The sequence below is a fragment of the Bactrocera dorsalis genome, chromosome 4 (genome assembly GCF_023373825.1).
Source record: "Bactrocera dorsalis isolate Fly_Bdor chromosome 4, ASM2337382v1, whole genome shotgun sequence".
In the NCBI taxonomy this organism is placed as follows: Eukaryota; Metazoa; Arthropoda; class Insecta; order Diptera; family Tephritidae; genus Bactrocera; species Bactrocera dorsalis.
Window position 1 is genome coordinate 7,185,650 of NC_064306.1, and position 20,839 is coordinate 7,206,488.

A 20,839-nucleotide genomic window follows, 5' to 3' on the forward strand; every position below is an offset into this window, starting at 1 on the left:
AAGCATTTTCTTGTTCAAGTGTCGATATATCTGAATCAATGGGAAAAAACGTAAGTAGAAAATTTGTTAAAAAAACAAGAAATTTACTTTAAAATGGTCTAAAATATTAATTAACAAACATTTTTTTGGAAGAACTATGTTTTAGTGAAGAAAAATTTTTATACCAGTTTTAAAATGTTATTTTATGCCAGTTATCAGCTGATTTACATACCTTTTGACGTTTTTTTAATTATAACTATGTTTTAGTAAAGCACAAAATTTATACCAGTTTTATAAAAATCTTTGACATAATATCAGCATTCATTTGCAGTATCAAAAACAGCATTTTGTGTCAAAGAGTAACTTTAATTAAATTTTATACCAGATTAGTAGAGAGCAACATTTATACCAGTTTTATGAAAATCTTTGGCATAATATCAGACTTCAGTTGGAGTATCAAAAACCACATTTTCTTGCACAAACGCTCATTAAAAAAAATACCAGCTTTGGCTAAAGCTTTTGTCATTAATGTTAGGTTTGATGGTACATTTCTACTTTTCAGCATACCACATTAAAGTTAAAGGAAAGACGCGTAAGTATAAAATCTATTACAGAAATTATTTACCATATGTTTAATATTGCTCCAAATCTTGCCACGCTTTATTAAGCAATAAATCTTATACCAATTTTATAAACACCCTTTTTCATAACATTTGCATATATTTTTAGCCTTAAAATAAAAATTCATTGTCAAAAAAAATTATACCAGTTTTTGCGGAAGATTTTTGCCGGCTTTAAAAGTGTTTTCAGTTTTTAGTTTTCTACGCCTGTCTAACATAGTAATAAACCCAGGGATTTATTTCAAGAAGTTTTGAAACCAGATGGAAAAAAATTATTGGATGGGTTTGAGTCTGGTCTAAACTCTTTTTAGCATAAAAATTTAATAAAAATTTTTAAATACATCATTTAACTAAGATATTCTACCAAACGCTTTACCAAACGACCTAAATTTAAATAAAAGAAATTATATAAAAATTTTCGACCAGATTTTTGAAATAGAATAGATTATCAAATACTAACTTGTCCTTAACCAGTACTAGGCTCATAGAATATTGTATTTTATGCAGTTATAAAACCATCTAAAAAGGAATTATAGCGTGGGAGAAAGTTTAGACCAGTTTTTTGAAATAGCTTATTTAAAATAAATACGATTATCTAATTCTAACTTGTGTCTATACAGTACTAGGCTCTTAGAATATTTAATTTTATGCAGTTTTAAAACCATCTAAAAACGCATTATAACGTGGGAGAAAGTTTAGACCAGTTTTTAATACATATGAAGATAATAAATGTTTTTTTTTCAATTTTTGTTTTAAATAAGACATTATATTAAACGAATTACGAGCCACTCAAATCAAATTTTTAAAATATAAAATTTCGACCAGTTTTTAGAAATTGTTTTTTTACATTTTTTTTAATTTAAAAATTATATATTTTTTCTGATTTAAAAATTTTAATTTTTTTATTTTTTAAATTTAAAAATTATAATTTTTTTTTATATTTTAAATTTAAAAATTTTAATTTTTTTTATTTTTTAAATTTAAAAATTATACGTATTTTTTTAATTTAAAAATTTTAATTTATTTTTATATTAAAATTAAGATTTTAAATAAATTAAGGTTTTAAATAAAGTTAAATTACTCTCTAATTTTTATCTAAATTCTTTCTAATTTTTTTACGTTCTCTTTCTAATTTTAAATTAAAAGAAAAAATTAAAATTATTTCAAAGAAAAATATTTTTGGTTATTAAAAATTTCGACCAATTTAAAAAAAAAATGTGTTATTAATAATTTTTTTTATCAATAATTGTAAATTTAACCAATGAATTTAAAAATATTGTGAATTTTAATAATAAAATTAAAAAAAAATATATTTGGAAAAATATAGAAACAAAAAAAATATTTTAAACAAAGTTCTAATATTGTATAATTTTTGTTTAAAATTAATTTTTTCTAAGTGTGTTTATTTTGTAATTAAATTAAAAAAAAATTAAGAAAAGTGTTTTTGTTTTTTTTTTTTAATTTTTTTAATTAAAGTTTTCTAAATTTTTTAAATTTAATTTAGATTTTTTAATAAACATTTTCTAAATTTTTTAAATCTAATTTTTCGTTCAGTTTACTTACCACAAGCTTTCATTAAAAGTCTCCAAAAAAACGCGCTCGAATATTTTTTGTATTTTTTCGCTTTCGTTTATAGTTTTATTTATATTTTTTTTCAAATTTTTTCTTTTCGAATTTTTGCTTAATATATTTATTTTTATTTTTTTTTTTTACTTTCCCTTTCGCGACCTAATGATTTGAGTTTTGTATATTTCAAGCGCAAACATGTTTGCTATACAAGTTCGTAGTCTCTTCACCAATTTTTTTTAGTAATTTCGTTTTTTACGTTAAATCTTTCGCATACAATTTTTATAAATATATTAATGCATATGGTTACATAGTTTATGTTTTGGATATTTTTTCCAGAGTTTTGCTCACGCAATATGTGTTTTATAATATTTAATATTTTTTTAAATAAATTTTTTTGAAATTTCATTAAAGTACATAATTTGTTTTTGCTTTTGTTTCTCTAAGTTATATGGGTTTTTAAGTTACACGAGGGTAGATTTGCATATTGTTATGGGGTCTTGTACAATAACAACACATTTTGATAATAATTACTTGTAATAATAAATTAATTAATTATATTGAATTATTTCTTTATTTATTTATTTAAGTCTAAAAACAGCAGCAAATAATATTTGCAAATAACAGCGCAAATAATGTGGGAAAGTGTTTTTGTTTTTGTTGTAAATATTTGTTATACATACATATACACTTATTGACTCTCCCAATTTCTATACAAGCAAAAGTTATTTTCTCACAGTGTAAGGTACAGTTTACATTGCTTATAAATGAAGCATACATTTTACTTATGTAATTAATTACTTAAATAATTTAATTTAATTAATTAATGTAAAAAAAAAATTGGCAAAAAAGCTAAAATGAATGCCAGCATTTTTAGTTTTCGCTGTGTGATTTTTTTCAGTGTACGAAAATTTTGTTGCTGACTGTAAATTGCACTGTACAGTTATACAGTGTTACGCCATGTTGTTATTATTGTTATTTTTTATTGTTGTTATTGTAATTTTTTATTGTTGTTGTGGTTTTTTTTACTTTGTTGTTGTTTGTTGCTATTAAGTAAGTAACAGCATAAATTAAGCTACAGCACTGAGTGAAAATTTAAATTATCTTTAAGTTTATTTGTCAGTATGTTTGTATGTATGTATATATGCCTATTTGTATGTACTTAATATAATTTACAAATATTTTATTTAAATGTAAATAATTGTTTACGCACATAATATATGGTTCATTGCGAACGCGTCTTAGATATATTTAAGTAATAATTTATATTTGTGTTTACAGTCGATACCATTATTAATCGGTTCATTTTTCGAAATCAATTTTACAATTCGTTACTAATTTTAATAAATATATATATTTTCATACAGAGATGCTAGTTTTATAGGTTACCATTACATACTATTTTTTTTTCTTTTTTTCTTGATTAAAGTTCGAAATATGGGTATCTTGAATTGATAGGTTAGTTGAAGCGAGGTTATGGATTTTTATACAAAAATATTTAATTTTTTATAGCAGAATTGTAAGAAAATGTATGACAGTAAATATATGCAAAAATTATGGGGAAAAATATCAAAAAATTATAGAAAAAATTGTAGGTTAAAAATTATAGGAAAGCATTATAGCACATGAATTTGGAAAAAATATAGCAAAATAAATGAATAAAATAACTGTTGTGTTAGGAATTTGAAAAAATAATTTTTATGACAAAATCTCATAAAAAAATGATAGAACAAAATAAGTAAAAATATAAGGAAGAAATTCTTGTATATTTTAGAAAATTCTTAATACAAAAATTATATATTAATTATTAATATAATTATAATTTAAAAAAATTATAGAAAAATTTATAGGACAAAAATTATAGGAAGTCATTATGGGAAACAAATATACAAAACTTATAGGAAAATGTATATAAAAAAACTGAATACAGATTACATCATTTTAGAAATTACCTTTTAGGCAAAATTTAATAGAAGAGAATAAAAATTATGGGACAAAATAAACAACAATATAGAAAGAAAAGTATTACGGTATATTTAAAAAAATCGATACCAAAACATAAATTAAAAATAATTATAGAAAATTTTATAGGACAAAAATTATAGGAAGACAAAAAAAATTATAGGAGAATAGGAATAAAAATAATGAAAAAATAAATAAAAATTAGAAACAAACAACGAAAATTATAGGAAGTCATTATGGGTAACAAATAAAAAAAATTATAGTGAATAAAAATAATGAACAAAAAAATAAATAAAAATTAGAAAAAAACATTTTTGCATATGTTTAGGAAATCGCTACCAGAAAATGTTAAAAATAATTAGCATTATTTTAGACAATTACTACCAAAATAAACAAATGTTAAAATAATTATAGAAAATTTCACAGAACACAAATTATAGAAAGTAATTATGGCAAACAAGTTTTAAAAATATAGGAGAAGAAAACAATTCTTATGTTATGGAATTTTAGAAATCAATTTTTATGGCAAAAATTTATAAAAAATTATAAGAATAAATAAAAATTAAAAAAAAATTATAGCAAAAAATTAAATTATTATTTTTTTTGGTTTTTTTATGCCAAAACACAGAAAATATAGATCGGAAACTATTTTTTTATATTTTTTATATTTAAATGCCAAAGTTTTATAAAAAAAACTAAATGATTATAGCACAAGAAAGAAAGAAAAATATTACATAGACATTTTTAAAAAACTCACAAACACAAAATATATAAAAAAAATTATAAAAAATGTGGGTACAAAAATTATAGGAAGTTATATGTATATGTATGTATGTATGTACATAACTAAAAATTATAGTAAGATAAATGTAGTATAAAAAGATTACGTTACAAAATTCTAAATCAATTTTTATGGCAAAAATTAGAAAAAAATTATAGGCAGAAATAAAAAAAAAATATGGAGACAAAAAATTATAGCAAAAAATAGAATATGAAAGTATTGTATTATTTTTAAGACAGTTTTTATTTTTAAAAATATACTTCTGTATTAAAATCCTGCAGTTTTTGTTCTGTGTAATATAAATTTTAAACGAAATAAACTTTTTTAGCACTTTTATACCAGTTTTGTCCACTACCTTTGCATTATTTTTTAACTTTTTCTTACAAAATTTTGCATATGTGCTTTGTAGTACAACGTTCTATGCACATTTATTGCGTGTAAAGTTTTATGCCAGTTTTAAAAACAATTTTTTTTAGATTAATTAAATTAGTTTAAGTAATTTCAAACATTTTATTTATGGCATGCGCTGTTGCTAGCGAAAAATAATTATGCCAGATTTTATACCAGTTTTGTTTTTTTAGCTTTCGAGTTATAATTTTTTTGGAAATTTTGTAGACCTAATAATTATGCCAGATTTTATACCAGTTTTGTTTTTTAGCTTTCGAGTTATAATTTTTCGCAAAGTTGCTAGTTTTTTCACTGTACATGCATATGTGTATTAATATATTTAGTAAAATATTTTATTTTTTACATTACTTTCTACATTTTTACCATTTCGCTTGAATTTCGTAATAATTTAGGTGTAGTGAGCAATTTTCTTTCGTTTGGTGGTAAATAAGGAAAATTAAAACTAAAAAGTGAAAAAAGTTGAACACGGTAAAAAAATATTAAAAATGTTATCAAATATTTCGAAGATATTAAACGTTGGTAAGCAACTGTGCGTAGCTCTACAAAAACAAAAACCTTAAAGTTGTTCGTGTAATTCTAGGTATATTTCTCGCTAACTTCTGGATTGTCATTTTCAGAATTTACAGTCGATTGGCATCATTGAAAATCTCTACTACTCTCTTTACAATTTGTTATATCGTAAAATATTTTATAACTTTGTTAGCTTCTCCACTTCGTTGCACATGCGCATATATAAGTATCATTTAAATTTATACAGTTATCGCTTAACAATTAGTTTACACGTTTATTACTTGTCATTTAGCTTACAAACTAGTTTAAAGACTAGACCTACAAAATACATTACAACAAAATTGTTTGAGTCAGTCAAAAATATAACGGTTTTTACTTCTGTTATGTGCACGAAAAAAGCCGAGTTGTGTTTGTTGTTTGGGGGAATTTCCTTTTTTTTTCGAAAAAATATTAAATGACAAATTTATACCATTTCTAGAATTTAATCTTTCGTTTTATTTACTTATACAAATTTTTTTCGTCTTTACAATTCTGTCTGTGACTTTTTAAGGAACTAAATTTTTTCTGCGTTATTTTTACTCAGATATATTTTATTTACAAATTTTTCAAAATTTCGTGAAATAATAAAACAAACATGAAGAAATCTTGTGCAAGAATTTTTACTCTGCTGAACGAAGTTCTACGCTCTTGAAAGAGTTCTTACTCTGGTGAACGAAGTTTTACGCTCTTGAAGGGGTTTTTACTCTCTTAGAAGAGTTTTTACTCTCTTAAATGAGTTTTTACTCTCCAGGAAGAAGTTTTACTCTCTCTACTACTCCGTTAATTGCTCTTTTTGCGAAATTCTACACAATTCCTTCTTCAAAACGTTAAAAATGGCGTTTTCCCCAACTTTGCTGAATCATTTTAGACTAGTTTTTTTTTTAACTTTACTGCAGTCGTTTGATTTACATATGTAGCTATGTATGTTTATTACCAATTTTTGCACAGCAAATTTACAAACATACATTTTTGAAAGTATTGATTCTTTTCTTATTTTGTATAACAGTTTCGCACTAGTTATAAAATTCTTTTAAAGCAGCTATTTCATATACAGTACTTCTTACAATGGTAATAAATTTGCTATGGGTAAGGAACGCTATGTTTGCGCTTAAAACTATTATACAAATTGTCAAGCATTGTTATTATTATTATTTTAGTTGGACCAGCGTGTGTACGCGTTGCCTTTTGTCACTTTATTTTGAATTAATTTCGTCTTATTTCATGTAATTATAATTTAATATGTACTTATATTACATTTTAGTCTTTATAAATATGCTTTTAATGCTAAATATGCATTAGCTTATCAACAAGCGAAACCGTTCCAATACATAAACATATACTCAATGTATATATGGTATATAAGAGTGCGCATGCGTACTTTGTGTGCTGCACAAGTTTCGTAAGTTATTGTGGTGTTGTTTTGCAATTCCACTGCGTAGTTTAGGAAATTATTTAAGAAAAATATGACAAAAGGTTGGAAAAAGTTGCAAGAACCAGCGTAACAAGCAAAACAGTTGTTTAAAAAATTATACCAGCTGTATAACAATTCAATAAAAGTGCTGAGAACGTGTCCTAAGCAATTTCTTGGCAACTTGCAACATTATTAACAAGCAAAACAGTTGTTTAAAAAATTATACCAGTTGTATAACAGTTCAATTAAAGTGCTGAGAACATGTTCTAAGCAATTTCTTGGCAACTTGCCACATTATTAATACAAGTTGCATGAAAATTCAAATTATACCAGTTTTATTTTTAGTGTTTTAAACGTGTTCAACACGTAATTATGTCGAAACCGCGGTAATGTATGCAAATATTTTAGTAAACGCCAAAAACGCGTTATACCAGTTTTATACCAGTTCGTGTTAGGTGTCTAAAAACTTTTTTTAAACAGATTTGTTAAGGTTTGAATTTTAGTACTCATAATTTTCATTATACCAGTTACATATAGCAAGCTTTAATATGTAAAAAGCGCAGTTTTGATCACAAACCAAATCGAAATTTTGAAAAATATGCAAAAAACCTGCTTAAGTTTCAGTGGTATTGCTTTCTAAAGTAATTTTTTTAACTAAAACATATCAAAACACTTTCCACTGTTGTTGTTACAGTCTTTCAACTGGTCCTTTCTAACACTGACAGCAACTTTTATGTAATTGTCATGCAATTACGTCACAAAATGGCTTTATACCAACTTTTAATAGTCGACAAGCAACTAAAAAACAGTCGTCTTCATTTATGACTTTTCAATATTTTCACATGCAACTTTTTTTAATATTAACTGGCAAAATTTATAACCGTCTTATTGCCACTAAAATGCACCTGTTTTGTATTTCTCCTTCTAACGTACTTTTGGCGTTGCCAGACTTCAATAATTACTTGTTTTACTGTGAACACACACTTGTTACGCATACACATTTATACATTGTCTACTATATGTAGTGTACGAAATATAGCTATTTTCACTTTAAGCTTAACAACAAAATCACAAAATTGCAACTGACACGAGCACAACGGAAATTCTTTTGAAATTAATTCGCGATTCAACGTTCCAAACATCACAAACATAAACACATAGCACGCGCCGCTACTCATCGCGCCGCAAGCGCCAAAAGTCGCGTTCGCGCGCCAGCACATCGGCCACATCCGATGCAGTCATGCGATCCACTGTCGGGCTAGTCGTGATCGGTGGCGCGCCACCCGCCAACTGCGTGTGCAGCGCGTCGCCACTGCTGCCGACAGCAAGGCGCGTGGGCAAGCGACGCGTTGTGGTGGGCGCCGCCAGCAAAGCCGTGTCGTCCTGCGTGGTTGCGCACACGCCGCTACCGCCAGCGCTGTTGCTGCCAACGCCAACGCCGCTACCGTCCGTATCGCTTGTATTCTCCTCAAAACCATACCAATATCACATGAGCATTATTTGCAGCGCTACTCATTGGTCGATAGTGCGATATATGCGCCGCTGTGGTTCGGGTGTATAATGAATGCGCGTGCGAAAATGTTGCGGCGAGCCGGGCACGCTCTCCGAGCCGCGACGCGGTGGTGGCAAAGGCGGTGAAGCGTTTACATAGCTGTGGGTACAAAAAAATAAATAGTAAAAAATTATTGGTATAGAAATTCTCTGCTACTCACCGTCTGTTGAGCAGTGGTGAACCGCCTGGCGGCTGACCGCTCAGCTCCAGCAACTGCTTGCGCAGCAACAATGGCGATTGGCCGCGATTATAGCGCGGCGGTGGATCTGGACTGCGGTGGCGCCGATCCAAGCCGGTTAACAAGTGCGCATTCGAGGACCCACTAGTCATGCCGCTCGCGCCGGCTGCGGCATAGCGCCGCAAAAAACCGCTGGTGCCATCGTAGAAGTCACTGCCTGCTGTTTGCGCCGGTTTCGGCTGCGCCTCCGTTGGCGAGGTGCTGTTGCTCGTATTGCTACTGCTGCCCGCGGAGAGCGTACGATAATAGGTGAGTGTTGGTTTGGCAGGCTGTGCGCTTGGTGGCAGCGCGCTCTCATAGCCAATGCCCTCATGCTGATTGGCTGCGCCACTGGTGGAAGGCGAGCCTGCAGAATGCAATTGTAATTTAACATAAGAGGCAAATTGACGCTTCATGGCGCCGGCAAGTGTGTTAAACCAGCCTGTGGTGTGTTGTGATGAATATGACAATGAAGACAAGTGCGTGAAGTTGAGGTGTGGAGTGGTATGGTGTGTTGCAGTAGTACAGCGCAATGACAGAAGTGGGTATGATGGTGAAGTTGAGTTAGTGAAAACATGAGTGAGTTGAATTTTATAAAAGTGAAAGAGAGCAAGCAATAAAGAGGCGAAAAAAGTATGGCAGTGTAATGTTTTGAGTGCATATAAGATGTGGTGAGTTTATTAAAATTTCATTTAATGTGCGTAATTTTAATTATTAAACAAGCAAGCGTTTATGGTTTACAGCCCAAGCAAAGCATTGAAAAGGAATGAAAAAAGTACAAAATAGTAAATATATGTGGTGAAATACATACATATGAGTCAAAAAATGTAAATACGAACAGTAAGTAAAATTTTCGTAAAAATAACGGTAAAACAGTTGAAATTTAAATTTATATACAAAATATATAAAAAGTTAAATTTTTAGTTTAAAGTCATTTTTTGGGAAAATGTTTATATAAAAGTGTTAAAAAAATTTAAATAAATATTTAATATTTTTTTAAACAGTGTTTTTATGAATTTATTTACTTTTTTCAAAATTTTCTTTTTCAATTTTAGGAAAAATATAATATTTATTTACAAAATTTATGCATTTTTTATATAAAAAATATTTTTACTTTTTTTAATAATTATTTTTTTAATCTTGTTTACAATTTTTTTTATAAAAATATTATTCTCATTGTAAAAATATAGTTCTTTTTAAATTTAATTTCTCTCTAGAAAATTTAATTTTTAATTTTGGAAAAAAATATAATTTTAATTTACTTTTTTACTTATTAAGTTTTTACTTTTGAAATTTATTTAAAAAAAAATTATAAATTTTAATATACATATATATATTTTTACTAAAAAAAAGTATTTCTATTTTATTTTACTAATTTATTTTTTTAATTTTTGTTTAAAAATTTTTTTGATATTTATTTTAATAATTTACTTTTTTATCTTGTATAAAAATTTTGTATTTTTTATTTATTTTGAAAAAAATATAATTCTCATTTTAAAACGATAGTTTTTTTTAATTTAATTTCTTTTTACAAAATTTCATTTTAATTTTAAAAATATTTTTTTTATTGTTTTCATTTTTAAAAATTTATTAATTTTTTATTTTAAAAATTATATATTTTTAAAAGTATTTTTTTTAATTGCAATTATTTACTTTTTAAAATTTTGTTAAAATATTTTATTATTATTATTATTAATTTTCTTTTCAAAAATTTAATTTTTTAAATATTTTTTATTAAATTAAATTTATATTAAAATCTTAAGTTTTTGAATTAATATTATAATTTTTTGAATTAAATTTACAATATTTTATTTCTCTTAAAAATCAACTTTTCGATATTAAAATTAGTGTGAGTACGCTAAAGCGCCTAAAACTATGTTAACAATATTTATGAAATATTAGTAACATACTTTTGTGCGCACAAGAATAACACAACGAACATATGACACATAAAAACAGACTGTGCTCTGTGCAAAAAAGTGCAAAAGCCAAGCAACAGTTAGAATATTAAAAAAGAAAAGACACACAACGGTGTAACCACTTACCGTGTTCGTCTCTGTACTCCTTGCCCGCTAAGCCAACACCGCCTCCTCCACTACCACTCACGCCCTCCACACCTGTATGCGTGGGTATCGTCGACGCCGTTGTCGTTTGCCACTGCCGACGCGCATACAATTTGCTCAACTTGCTGACCATGCCGCTGCCACCACCGCCGCCACTCCCACTGCCGCTCACGCCACCATCGGATGACAGCTGCTCCGGTGAGGTAGGCGGCGAACGCGAGCTACGTACTGTGCTCTCATTCAACGGTAAATAGTGCTGCGGCAACGGCTGATATTGCAGCTGACTGGGACTCGTGCCAAAGGCGGTGCTGATTGTGACTGCCGACGTTTGCGGCGGTGGCGGTGGTGCGCAAGTAGGCGGCGAGCGTTGTTGGTGTTCATGTAAATCGCTCAGTGCTATTTGTGAGGATGAGGACTGTGTGGATGATTGACTAGAAGTTGAATGTGAGGAGGAGGCAGCGCTGGTTAGCGGCATGTGCTGATGGTGTGACTGCTGTTGCGGATAGCGTTGTTGCTGCTGTTGTGGCAGTTGGTAGTGGTGCTGATTGCCAGCGCTGCTGCTGCTGCTGTTGCTGTAATGCATTGGCGTGTTGGACGCGGGCGCGGCGGCAGTTGATGAGAGATAATTACCGGCGAGAAAAGGATTTGTGGATTGCTTTTGCTGCTCCTTACGCTTTTCTAACTCTTTCTCGCGCAGTTGGTTTTGCTGATGGTAGAAGCGTTGCAGCACTAAAACCAAAGGATATTAGTTCGAATACATAGAATTTGGTCTAAAAAAATTACCCACCTATGGGACTGTGATTACCGGGTACGCGCTGTTGCGTATTCATCTCTCCGCGATTAACTGGTATCAGCGATGGCTGTTGCTCCTTCTGCGTCGGTTCCAACGCCATACCTATGGGCAGTGTTGGCGAAGCGGCGCCACCTTGAAAACGCTTCCGCGTCATTGCTGGCGAACCAAGCGCCACCGTCTTCGGCAAAGCCGGACTGTCATACACATCGAATGCGTTGCCGCCCATCTCCTGCACATTCGGCATGCGCCAAAGTGGATCCACTTGATGCGGTTGTGGTGTATGATGCTTCTTTTGACTAAACGGTGACGTGGTGAGGTTGCGTATAATCGATTGACCTGTAAGTAGCGCAGTTACAGTTAGTGCGAACATAAAATAAAATAGAAACAAGCGACGCCCACCTATACTGCTAAACATGGATTCCTTTTTGGGACTCTCGGCGACGCCAACCGCACTGGTAAATTTCAGACCTGAACCATTGCTATATTTGCGTTGCAGAAACGGTGATTTGCGGTACAATTTGCTCATCTCGCTGACAATGTGTGTGGTATCGTCCTTGTGCGTTGCATCCTTGTAGCTGCTGCTCGGCGGCGATTGTGGACTGCTGCTGTTGGCGCTATTGCTGCCAGAACCACCGCTGCCGTAACCATTGCCACCGCCACCGCCGACACCACTGCTTAGAGCAATGCCGCCGCCAGTATTGCCGCAGACGCCACCGCCTCCACCACGCTCGCCCTGTAAATGATTGTTGGCGATGGTGTTGTTGTAATAGCTTGCAATCGGCTGAGGTAGTTGTGATGGTTGATGATGATGTGACAACTGCGTTTGCGCGTGTGCATATTGTGGCTGATAATGTGGCAGGTAATCGTCTTTTTTGTAGCGTGACGCAAGCGTTTGTGGCTGTGTATTGTGTGTGGCTGTGGCTGTGGTGGCGCTGTGATAGGAATTCTGATAGCTGGGTATGTGTGTGATGTTTGTGGTGCTTGCCGCTGGCATTTTTGGATTTATTGTCGTTGTTGCTATTGTTGTTGTTGCTGTTGGCAACATAGTTGCATTTGCAATTTTGTTATGTTTACTATTTGATACTGCTGTTACATCTCCTCTGAGTGTAGCTGTGGTTGTTGTAGTAATTGGCATGTGAGTTCTGTAAAAATCATGACGCGTATTACTAAAAATCGAAAATTATTATCGACTAAATGATGCAGCAGAAAAATAATAATATAATAATATAAACATTTATGGTGATAAATGGTACAAGTGAGAGGTGAAATATGTGCCTACAAACTATGTGGGGGCTCTATAAAAAGATTTTATGTGCCTGGGACCTGGGCTGTAGGAGCAAACTTAGCCAGAGCATGATTATAAAGAATTTTCTGGACTAATAAGTCAGCAAGAAACTGTTGCAGAGTACTCCGGGCGCGGGAGGGACTAACACTGATTTCCCTCTCTTTTCTCTTTTCCCTTGGTTTAAAGCTCAGAAATCGCAAAGCTCTTAGAATTTTTATTAATATATTTGAGTAGAACCTCAAGTGGGAAAAATCCGCACTTATCCACCAAATCCTAACTGCTTGCGATGGTTTTATTGACAAGCGGAGCGCGACAAATCAATGCCTGATAAATATGAAAGCTATATGCAGCCTGTAGAACAATCAATTATATTCCTATGTAGTTTTTCCCATTAGAGAACCAGCTTTGGCCATAATGGTGCTGTTACCAAACCATAAAAACTCAGGCGCGGTTGACAAACTGTTTTTTTCTTAAAATTTTTGTATATTTCTCCGTGCCTGTGGTGGCTATGAATTTTTAATGATAAAGAATTTGTGTTGTGGAACATTTAAAGATACTTTTAATGATTTAATGTCACTTTGAAAAAGCTGATGCAACAGCATTAACAGAGGGAGCAGTGTATGTTGGTCGTATATATGTTTTGCATTAGAGATGCCGCTTTTAATTTTCCTGTTTTAAAGGAAAGTGCAAAGATTTTAAGCATCTAGTATTTGCTAGTCCTATAACGAACCCATTTCCTCGATAGTATAGCGGTTAGTATACTTAAATCTACACAGTTTTCAACAAAATCCAACTAAATTCTGTTTTTCGAAGTTTTGCCTCGATAGTATAGCGGTTAGTATCCTTAAAACCTGAGTAACAAATTTATTTGTAAAGACACATTCTGTTTTCATTCCAAGTTTGTGAGTTTTTCCTCGACACCATAGCAGTAAAACACTCGTCTATTACAAATCCAACACCTGAGACCTTTTACAATAAATTGTGCACATACAAATCTCTACAATGCCTACAGCCTTCTCGTTTAAAAAACATTGTGCTGGAAGCAACTAGTCTACAAAGTGCATTAGCATTTGTTTACAGATGATTTGTAATGAGAATGATGCTTCAATTTAGTGGTTCCATTATTTTTAAAACATTTTTTATTATTTGCATTAAGAGCTGAGGGAAACTCCAAACGAAAAATCTAATAATTAACGAACTTACTTTTTTCGGAAATCGGCTACATACCGCGTATTTAAAAATAGCAAACATAAAATGTCCAGATACCATTAAATAAAAATAAAACAACGCAAAGAAATGCAAAAACAAAAACAAATGAAAGAAGCAAAGTGTATTGTTTTATTATTATTATTTTTTTTTTTTTATAATGAACCAACAACCAAAATTCAAAGCGTTTTTAAATGCAGCAATGATATGAACACAACAACAATAAATAAAGTAATGAAACAAAAAAGTATACTTACTGAATTGGGAGAGTATGTTTTATTGTTTGTTTTATTATTTTTGAGGGGGTAAAAGATTAGGAATTAGGTAACCTACAAAAAATTTCAATAAAAAAGAAAGAAAAACAAATTAAATAATAAAACGCAAAAATTATGCTGGGAGCAAAAGTAAATCGTATTTTTTTTCAATATTATTTCGATGCATGTTTTTATTATGGCATTTTATTAGTGTTTTATCATGTTGGAATGCTAGCAGCGTAAATAAGGGTTTGGAAAAGTATGCGTTACAATGTGATAAAGCTAAATCATGACAGTGAAGGCATAACAATTTAAAATTCGGCCGAAATTGTAGTTAGTAAGAGTAGAAAATATTTAAATTGTTAAAAAAATGCAGGCTTGAAGTAAAAAAAAAAGTAAATGGAAATTTTTAAAGAGTTCAAAGTAAAATGTTAATAAAGTAACTAAGATAATTGGAGCCAAACTTGAAATTAAAATTAAGCATGCGCTTTAACCAGAACTAAAAAAAACTCATTTTACCGTTAAATAAACTGTAGCTGTAACAAATCTTAACTTATACTTTTTAGACTATTTTATTGGAAAATTTTATAATTTTTAACATTTTAAAACATATTTTACAATGCGGAAAGAGAAAGTAAGAACTTTTTGATTTTTAATATATACAAAAAAATATTATAAATATTTTCTGGCTGCTAATTTTAAAGCACAATATTATAAATATTTGCATGATTCATTTCAACTCAAATTTATATCGAAAAGAAAACTAAGTTAGGCTCTAGAAGTAACAAGCACTTATTTCATATTAAAAAAATGAAATTTTAACGCAAATAAAAAATGCTTGCAAAATTTCGAAAACGCACTGACAAGCAACACACAATCCTACCTCGAAAGTGGCATAGTCTTAGAAGAAATGAATTTTGAAAAAAAAAAACAATATAGTGTACTAAAAATGCAGTGAGGATATGGCACTAGCACACAGCAGAATAGTAGCGTGTGGATTGCGGGACTCGAAGTAAATACCAGCAACTAAATTAGAATGTGTATAATTTTCGCACATACCTATGCATCTCTATGTCGGCAGATTCGACAACAGTCTTAAACCATTGAACCACATTTACATCAGCCGCATCGTAGTAACGAAAAAATGGTTGCTGCAAGAGTTCCTGGTATCTGGGGCGCTGATGTACATTCTTCGTCAAACTGCAATGAGTTAAATAAAATTTTTACTCAATGTTCATAATAATAATTCATGTGACACGCACCATTTATCGACAAAGTCGCGAAACTCTTGACTGAAATCGAAACCATCACCGTATGGCAAACTGGGTGGTTCGTGATCCAAAATTTTAGTCAGCACCTCAAAGTCTATATTGCAGCCTTCGTAAGGCGAACGGCCGGTCGCGAGTTCCACTAGCGTTATGCCCAATGACCAAACATCGGCGCGTATATCATATTTCGGCTTTTTCGGATCGATGCGTTCGGGCTGAAAGCATTTGTTAAATTAATATTATATTTAAATACAATGTTTGTGAGCAAAAAACCACTTACCGCCATGTAAGCGGCGCACCCGGCAGAACGTGTATTCGCTTTTGAATCCACAAGTCGCCCGCTAATGCCGAAATCGCACAATTTGATATTACCCTGTTCGTCGATGAGGATATTTGAAGGTTTCACGTCTCGATGTATGACATTGTGGTTTTTTTTTAGATATGAAAGAGCGTGCACCGTCTAGAAATATAATGGATTTAGTAAATATCATAAGCCAAGCAGTATTTGTCAGCGTTATGTTGGGATTTTAGGTAGTCTTGCATTATGATAGTTTTTTTTTTTACTTTAGTATAACAGCCAGCAGCAAAAACAATACTTCTTTCCTCGATAGTATAGTGATCAGTATCAACAATGTTGTTTCGACATACTTACCGCTACAGTAACCTTCCCTAGTATATTCTCCGGCACCGGTTGTTTGGAACGTCTTAACAGCTTATCAAAACACATCGACATCAGTTCCATGCATATCCACACATCCGGTATATTTACAAAATAACCTAAACAATGCACTATATATGGGCAGTCATGTGAATTTAGTATAACATCGAGATCCATGAGTATACGATTATTCTCTTCATCATTGCCAGTGCTGCGCATTTGTTTTACGGCTAAAATCGTGCCCGTAGGTTTGTGTCGCATTTTCACCACATTCCCACTAGTGCCATTACCCAAATCGCTCAAGTGCTCCAAATCCGACATTATACTTGTATATTTTTGCCCATTTATAGTTAATATACCGGATTGTTGTCGTATTCTTTTAAGTTTCTTGTGCATTTCTGTTTGTGGGCCATTGCGATTTGTGTTCGGCATAACCACTGGAATGAGTAAACAAAAATTTATATTGTTTTGAAAGTATTTCAAAATTATCTTTGTACATAAATATTTCGACAAAAGATAGTGATGGAAGTAGACGAAAGTAGAGAAAAGAGGAAACATTTTCTATTTGACAAGGTATCTTTACGAAAATTGGTAAAGATTATTGTTTAAGGCAGCGCTTTAATATTTTTTTTCCAAATCGGAGCAAATAGCATACAGCTGCAATACAAACTGAGGGATCAAAATCAAGAAATTGTAAAAAATTATTTTTATTTGTTAACGGTATTATTGCATCGATGCAGCCGAAACTAGTATTATTTCTTATTTTATTATCATATCATGTCATTTATGTATACAGTGCCAAAAATACGCTCATTGGTAAATACGATTGTTCAAAACTGTCGCATTCGAAGGAGGTCGAAAGAAAAGTGCCAAGCATAAATAAAAGAAATCAATAAATCAAAAATAAACATTCCCTCTCCGCTCTTCAACAACATTGTCGCATTGCAGCTGAGAAGGAATGTACTTCCGTTTTGATTAAGCATTGTTGCCAAAAAATTGATTGGCTGAAACGCCCAACATCCCACCAAACAACCACCCACAAGCTCGTCAACAACAACTGAGCGCATTACATTATTTATATCAACAATGCTGATAGTTCACAATAGATCACACTATCCGACATCTCCTCACCAACATGCGATGCGATTTACACATCTTTAACACCCACCAACCATACACCACCAGGCAGGTTGCCCACAAACAAACAAAACCCACCAGTAACAACAACAAATTGTAAAACAGCTGCGCCAACCCAAAGCATAAAATATTATTTGCAAGCAAGCAGATTTTAAAACAAAAAACACAACAAACTTGGCGACATGCAAACGCATGTAACGAAACGTATTTGAGCAAAAACAACGAAAGACGGTGGCAACGCTTACGCAGCCGTTAGCAGCACAGCATAAACTTGCATTAATTTAGATTACGGAAAACAACAAATTCATAACGACGTTGACGTAGACGTCTACGCAGTAGATACCTTTACGTATAAAGATAAAAAGGTATTAATGCGGACGCACACAAGCGAACAAACGGCAGCAACGAAAATATGCCTCTGTACTGCTCGTCCGGAAATACCAAAATATCCAACGATACACAACAACAACAATGCATAAACGCACACATACTTATGAACATAGCGATGACAGCAGAATAGTAACGACGGCTCAATGAAGGGGGGAAATAAGAAATAAAATAAAGTGTATCAAAACGTATCGACCAATAAACTGAAAAATTGATATAGTAGGTAAAACAAACAAAAAAATAAGTAGTAAAAAATTCCACATGAAAATAGAAAAATGCCAAAAACAAATTGGATGGCGACAAATTTTTTAGGAAAACGCAGACGATAGCCACGATAGACGATGACAGTGCATATACAATGTATGTATGTAGGTATGTAGGTATATGTGTGTACGTATCAGAGATATCCAATACGAAGCATAGACGTCAATGACGAAAGCAGCGACAACAACAGGAAAACAAAACATTAAATATTGTTTAAAAAATAAGCGCTTGTGTACCACAGTGAAACAAAGCTATGGCGACAAAAGCTATACATGTGGAAATGCCTTGTCTGACTTCAGGCACTCACAAGAGCACTCGTTAGCAGCAAGAAAAGCACTGGCAGGATTAGCTATAACACGCGCTGCTGCGACTGCTGCTCACTGCCAACGTCTATACGCCAGCGACAATTGACAAAAGCCAGCGCCAGGCGCCAACGCAGGGGTGTGAGAACAACTCAAGTTGAATCGCATGTTGTTATTGTTGCTGTGGTAGTAGATTTTCTTTATGTGCACATGCAAGGCAATGTATAGAGGGTGGTTGAATAGCTGGTGAGATCTCGGAAAGCAACCACAAGAATACAAGTATACAAGTTTTCCCGTTGTACGCGTATGTGGGTGGTGGTGCCTGCAAGGGTGGTTAAGGGCCTGCATTACTGCAGCTTTTGAAGTTCGCGCAGTAACAAAAACTTCGCACCATTGAATGACTGGCGCCTAATGTCAGCAACCTCCTTTTGTGTGCGACTCTTCGCAAGTAAAAAAAAACTATGAAAAAAAAAAAACGTTGAACGTGCGAAGTTGCGACTTTTGTGCATTAGCAAACTTGACTGCATTTTAAAGCATACAGCTCGAGCTCTCGAGCTGGTACTTTGCAACCACTTATCCACACTATCTTTTGTTTTATTTCACAATTAATTGTTGGCGATTTTTCGTTGCCTCAAATACTTACAACCCAAGTTAGGGCGTTTTGTCTTGCCGATTGGTAGCGACATGTGGACATCTCTGTCGCCAACGCGCGTTGTAGAACCACTAGGAGTGTCTGTAACAAACATCAAATGATTGTGTGAATTATTCTCCTCCTCGAGGCGTTTCTCCAGTCTATGTATTCTATGTCCAATCGACTCCATTGAAGAAGTGTTTGTTTTGCTAACTGAGGATGGTATATGCGTCGACGTGGTTGGCGTTATTCTTGATCCTCCAATGCCTGCTGCGTTGGGTACTGGCGCTCTTCCTAGCTGGTGGTGCTGCTCACGACTGCTACTGCTGCTGCTGTGTTTATACTCCGGTGCGTCGTGCATGGGTCGCGCGTGTGTTGTGTCGTGTCTGCGCTGTATATCACTGCTTTTGCCACTCCTCCGCGCGGGTGTAAGTGGATCTGCGTGTACGCTTTTTATATGTGTGCGTGTAAATTTTGTGCACTCAAAAATTTTCACTGCGAAAATTTGTTGTTAAATCTATACGCACTTCACTTTTACCCTTTAGGTATATCAAACGTACGTGCAAGCACATATATTTATCTATTAAGCCGTGCACTTGTTTTTTATTGAATTATCACTTAAATAAGAAATAAAAAGAAATTAACACGATTTTCTCACTTCCTCACAGAACACAGCTCGAAAAATACTGAAGAAGTTGCAAGAAATTCAACAACGAATTACCAGGAGAAAACGAATTAGCAGATAACTATAGAGAATGTCATAATATGGCAAATGTCAAAATAAACAGAGTAGCCGAGCTAAAGCGACCAAAAGCAGAAATTAATTTTTAATAAAATTAAAAAACTAATAATGAATTAAATACATCGGGAAATTAGTTTGAAATTATTTACAGGTAAACTGATGGATTGGTGACAAACACATATTTGTATATATTATAAATAAAATATTTACTAAATATATGTTTAATAAAAATATGTTACTATCTAAAATACCATAGGGGTATTCTCTTGCTCTTGCAAGATTGCAGATTGCAAAAATACTACACCAAAATATACAAGGGCACGAGAGCACCCATTGCAGAATCTAGTGATATATGAGCGACTGATTCAGTCAATTTATTGTAAATGACTATTGTGCATGGCTATTGTGAATTGGCGCACCTTCTGCATGCATTTTTAACAAAAAAACTGTAACAAAACTTTATAATTTAAATAGAAATTATAAAATCTAATTAAAATTTACCTTTCTCAACAGTTTAAGGACGTAATATGTCTTTATGTAAAATGGCAACTACAACAGGGTTGCAATTTTATTTTTGCGTGACATTGCACGCTAATATACACGGGTTTTGGTCTGACATATTTCACAGCCCTTGCAAATATTTTTCTGCGTGTGTTTGTTGTTGTGCCGTTGTAAATTTGCAATGCTTGCACCGTGCACCGGGTTTTGCAAGAGCAAGAGAATACCCCTCATGTTAAGCTCTATCAATCTTTTCAAAAATAAAGATGACCTACTATATCTATTGTGACCTAACAATATGTAAGA

At 32.3% G+C, this 20,839-nt stretch overlaps 1 protein-coding gene across 1 annotated transcript; it reads right to left on the reverse strand.

Moving 5' to 3' along the window:
- Nucleotides 1-5,634: 5,634 nt before the first annotated feature.
- LOC105232152 (dual specificity mitogen-activated protein kinase kinase hemipterous) lies at nt 5,635-19,970 on the reverse strand. The gene is made up of 10 exons (XM_049455108.1): nt 19,306-19,970; nt 16,567-17,009; nt 16,195-16,374; nt 15,909-16,129; nt 15,706-15,846; nt 12,301-13,043; nt 11,896-12,237; nt 11,091-11,837; nt 8,989-9,487; nt 5,635-8,927 (listed from the first exon to the last, which is right to left on the reverse strand). Exons 1-10 carry the CDS (start codon nt 19,652-19,654, stop codon nt 8,789-8,791), a joined length of 3,804 nt encoding a protein of 1,267 aa, XP_049311065.1. The 5' UTR covers nt 19,655-19,970; the 3' UTR covers nt 5,635-8,788.
- Nucleotides 19,971-20,839: the final 869 nt, after the last annotated feature.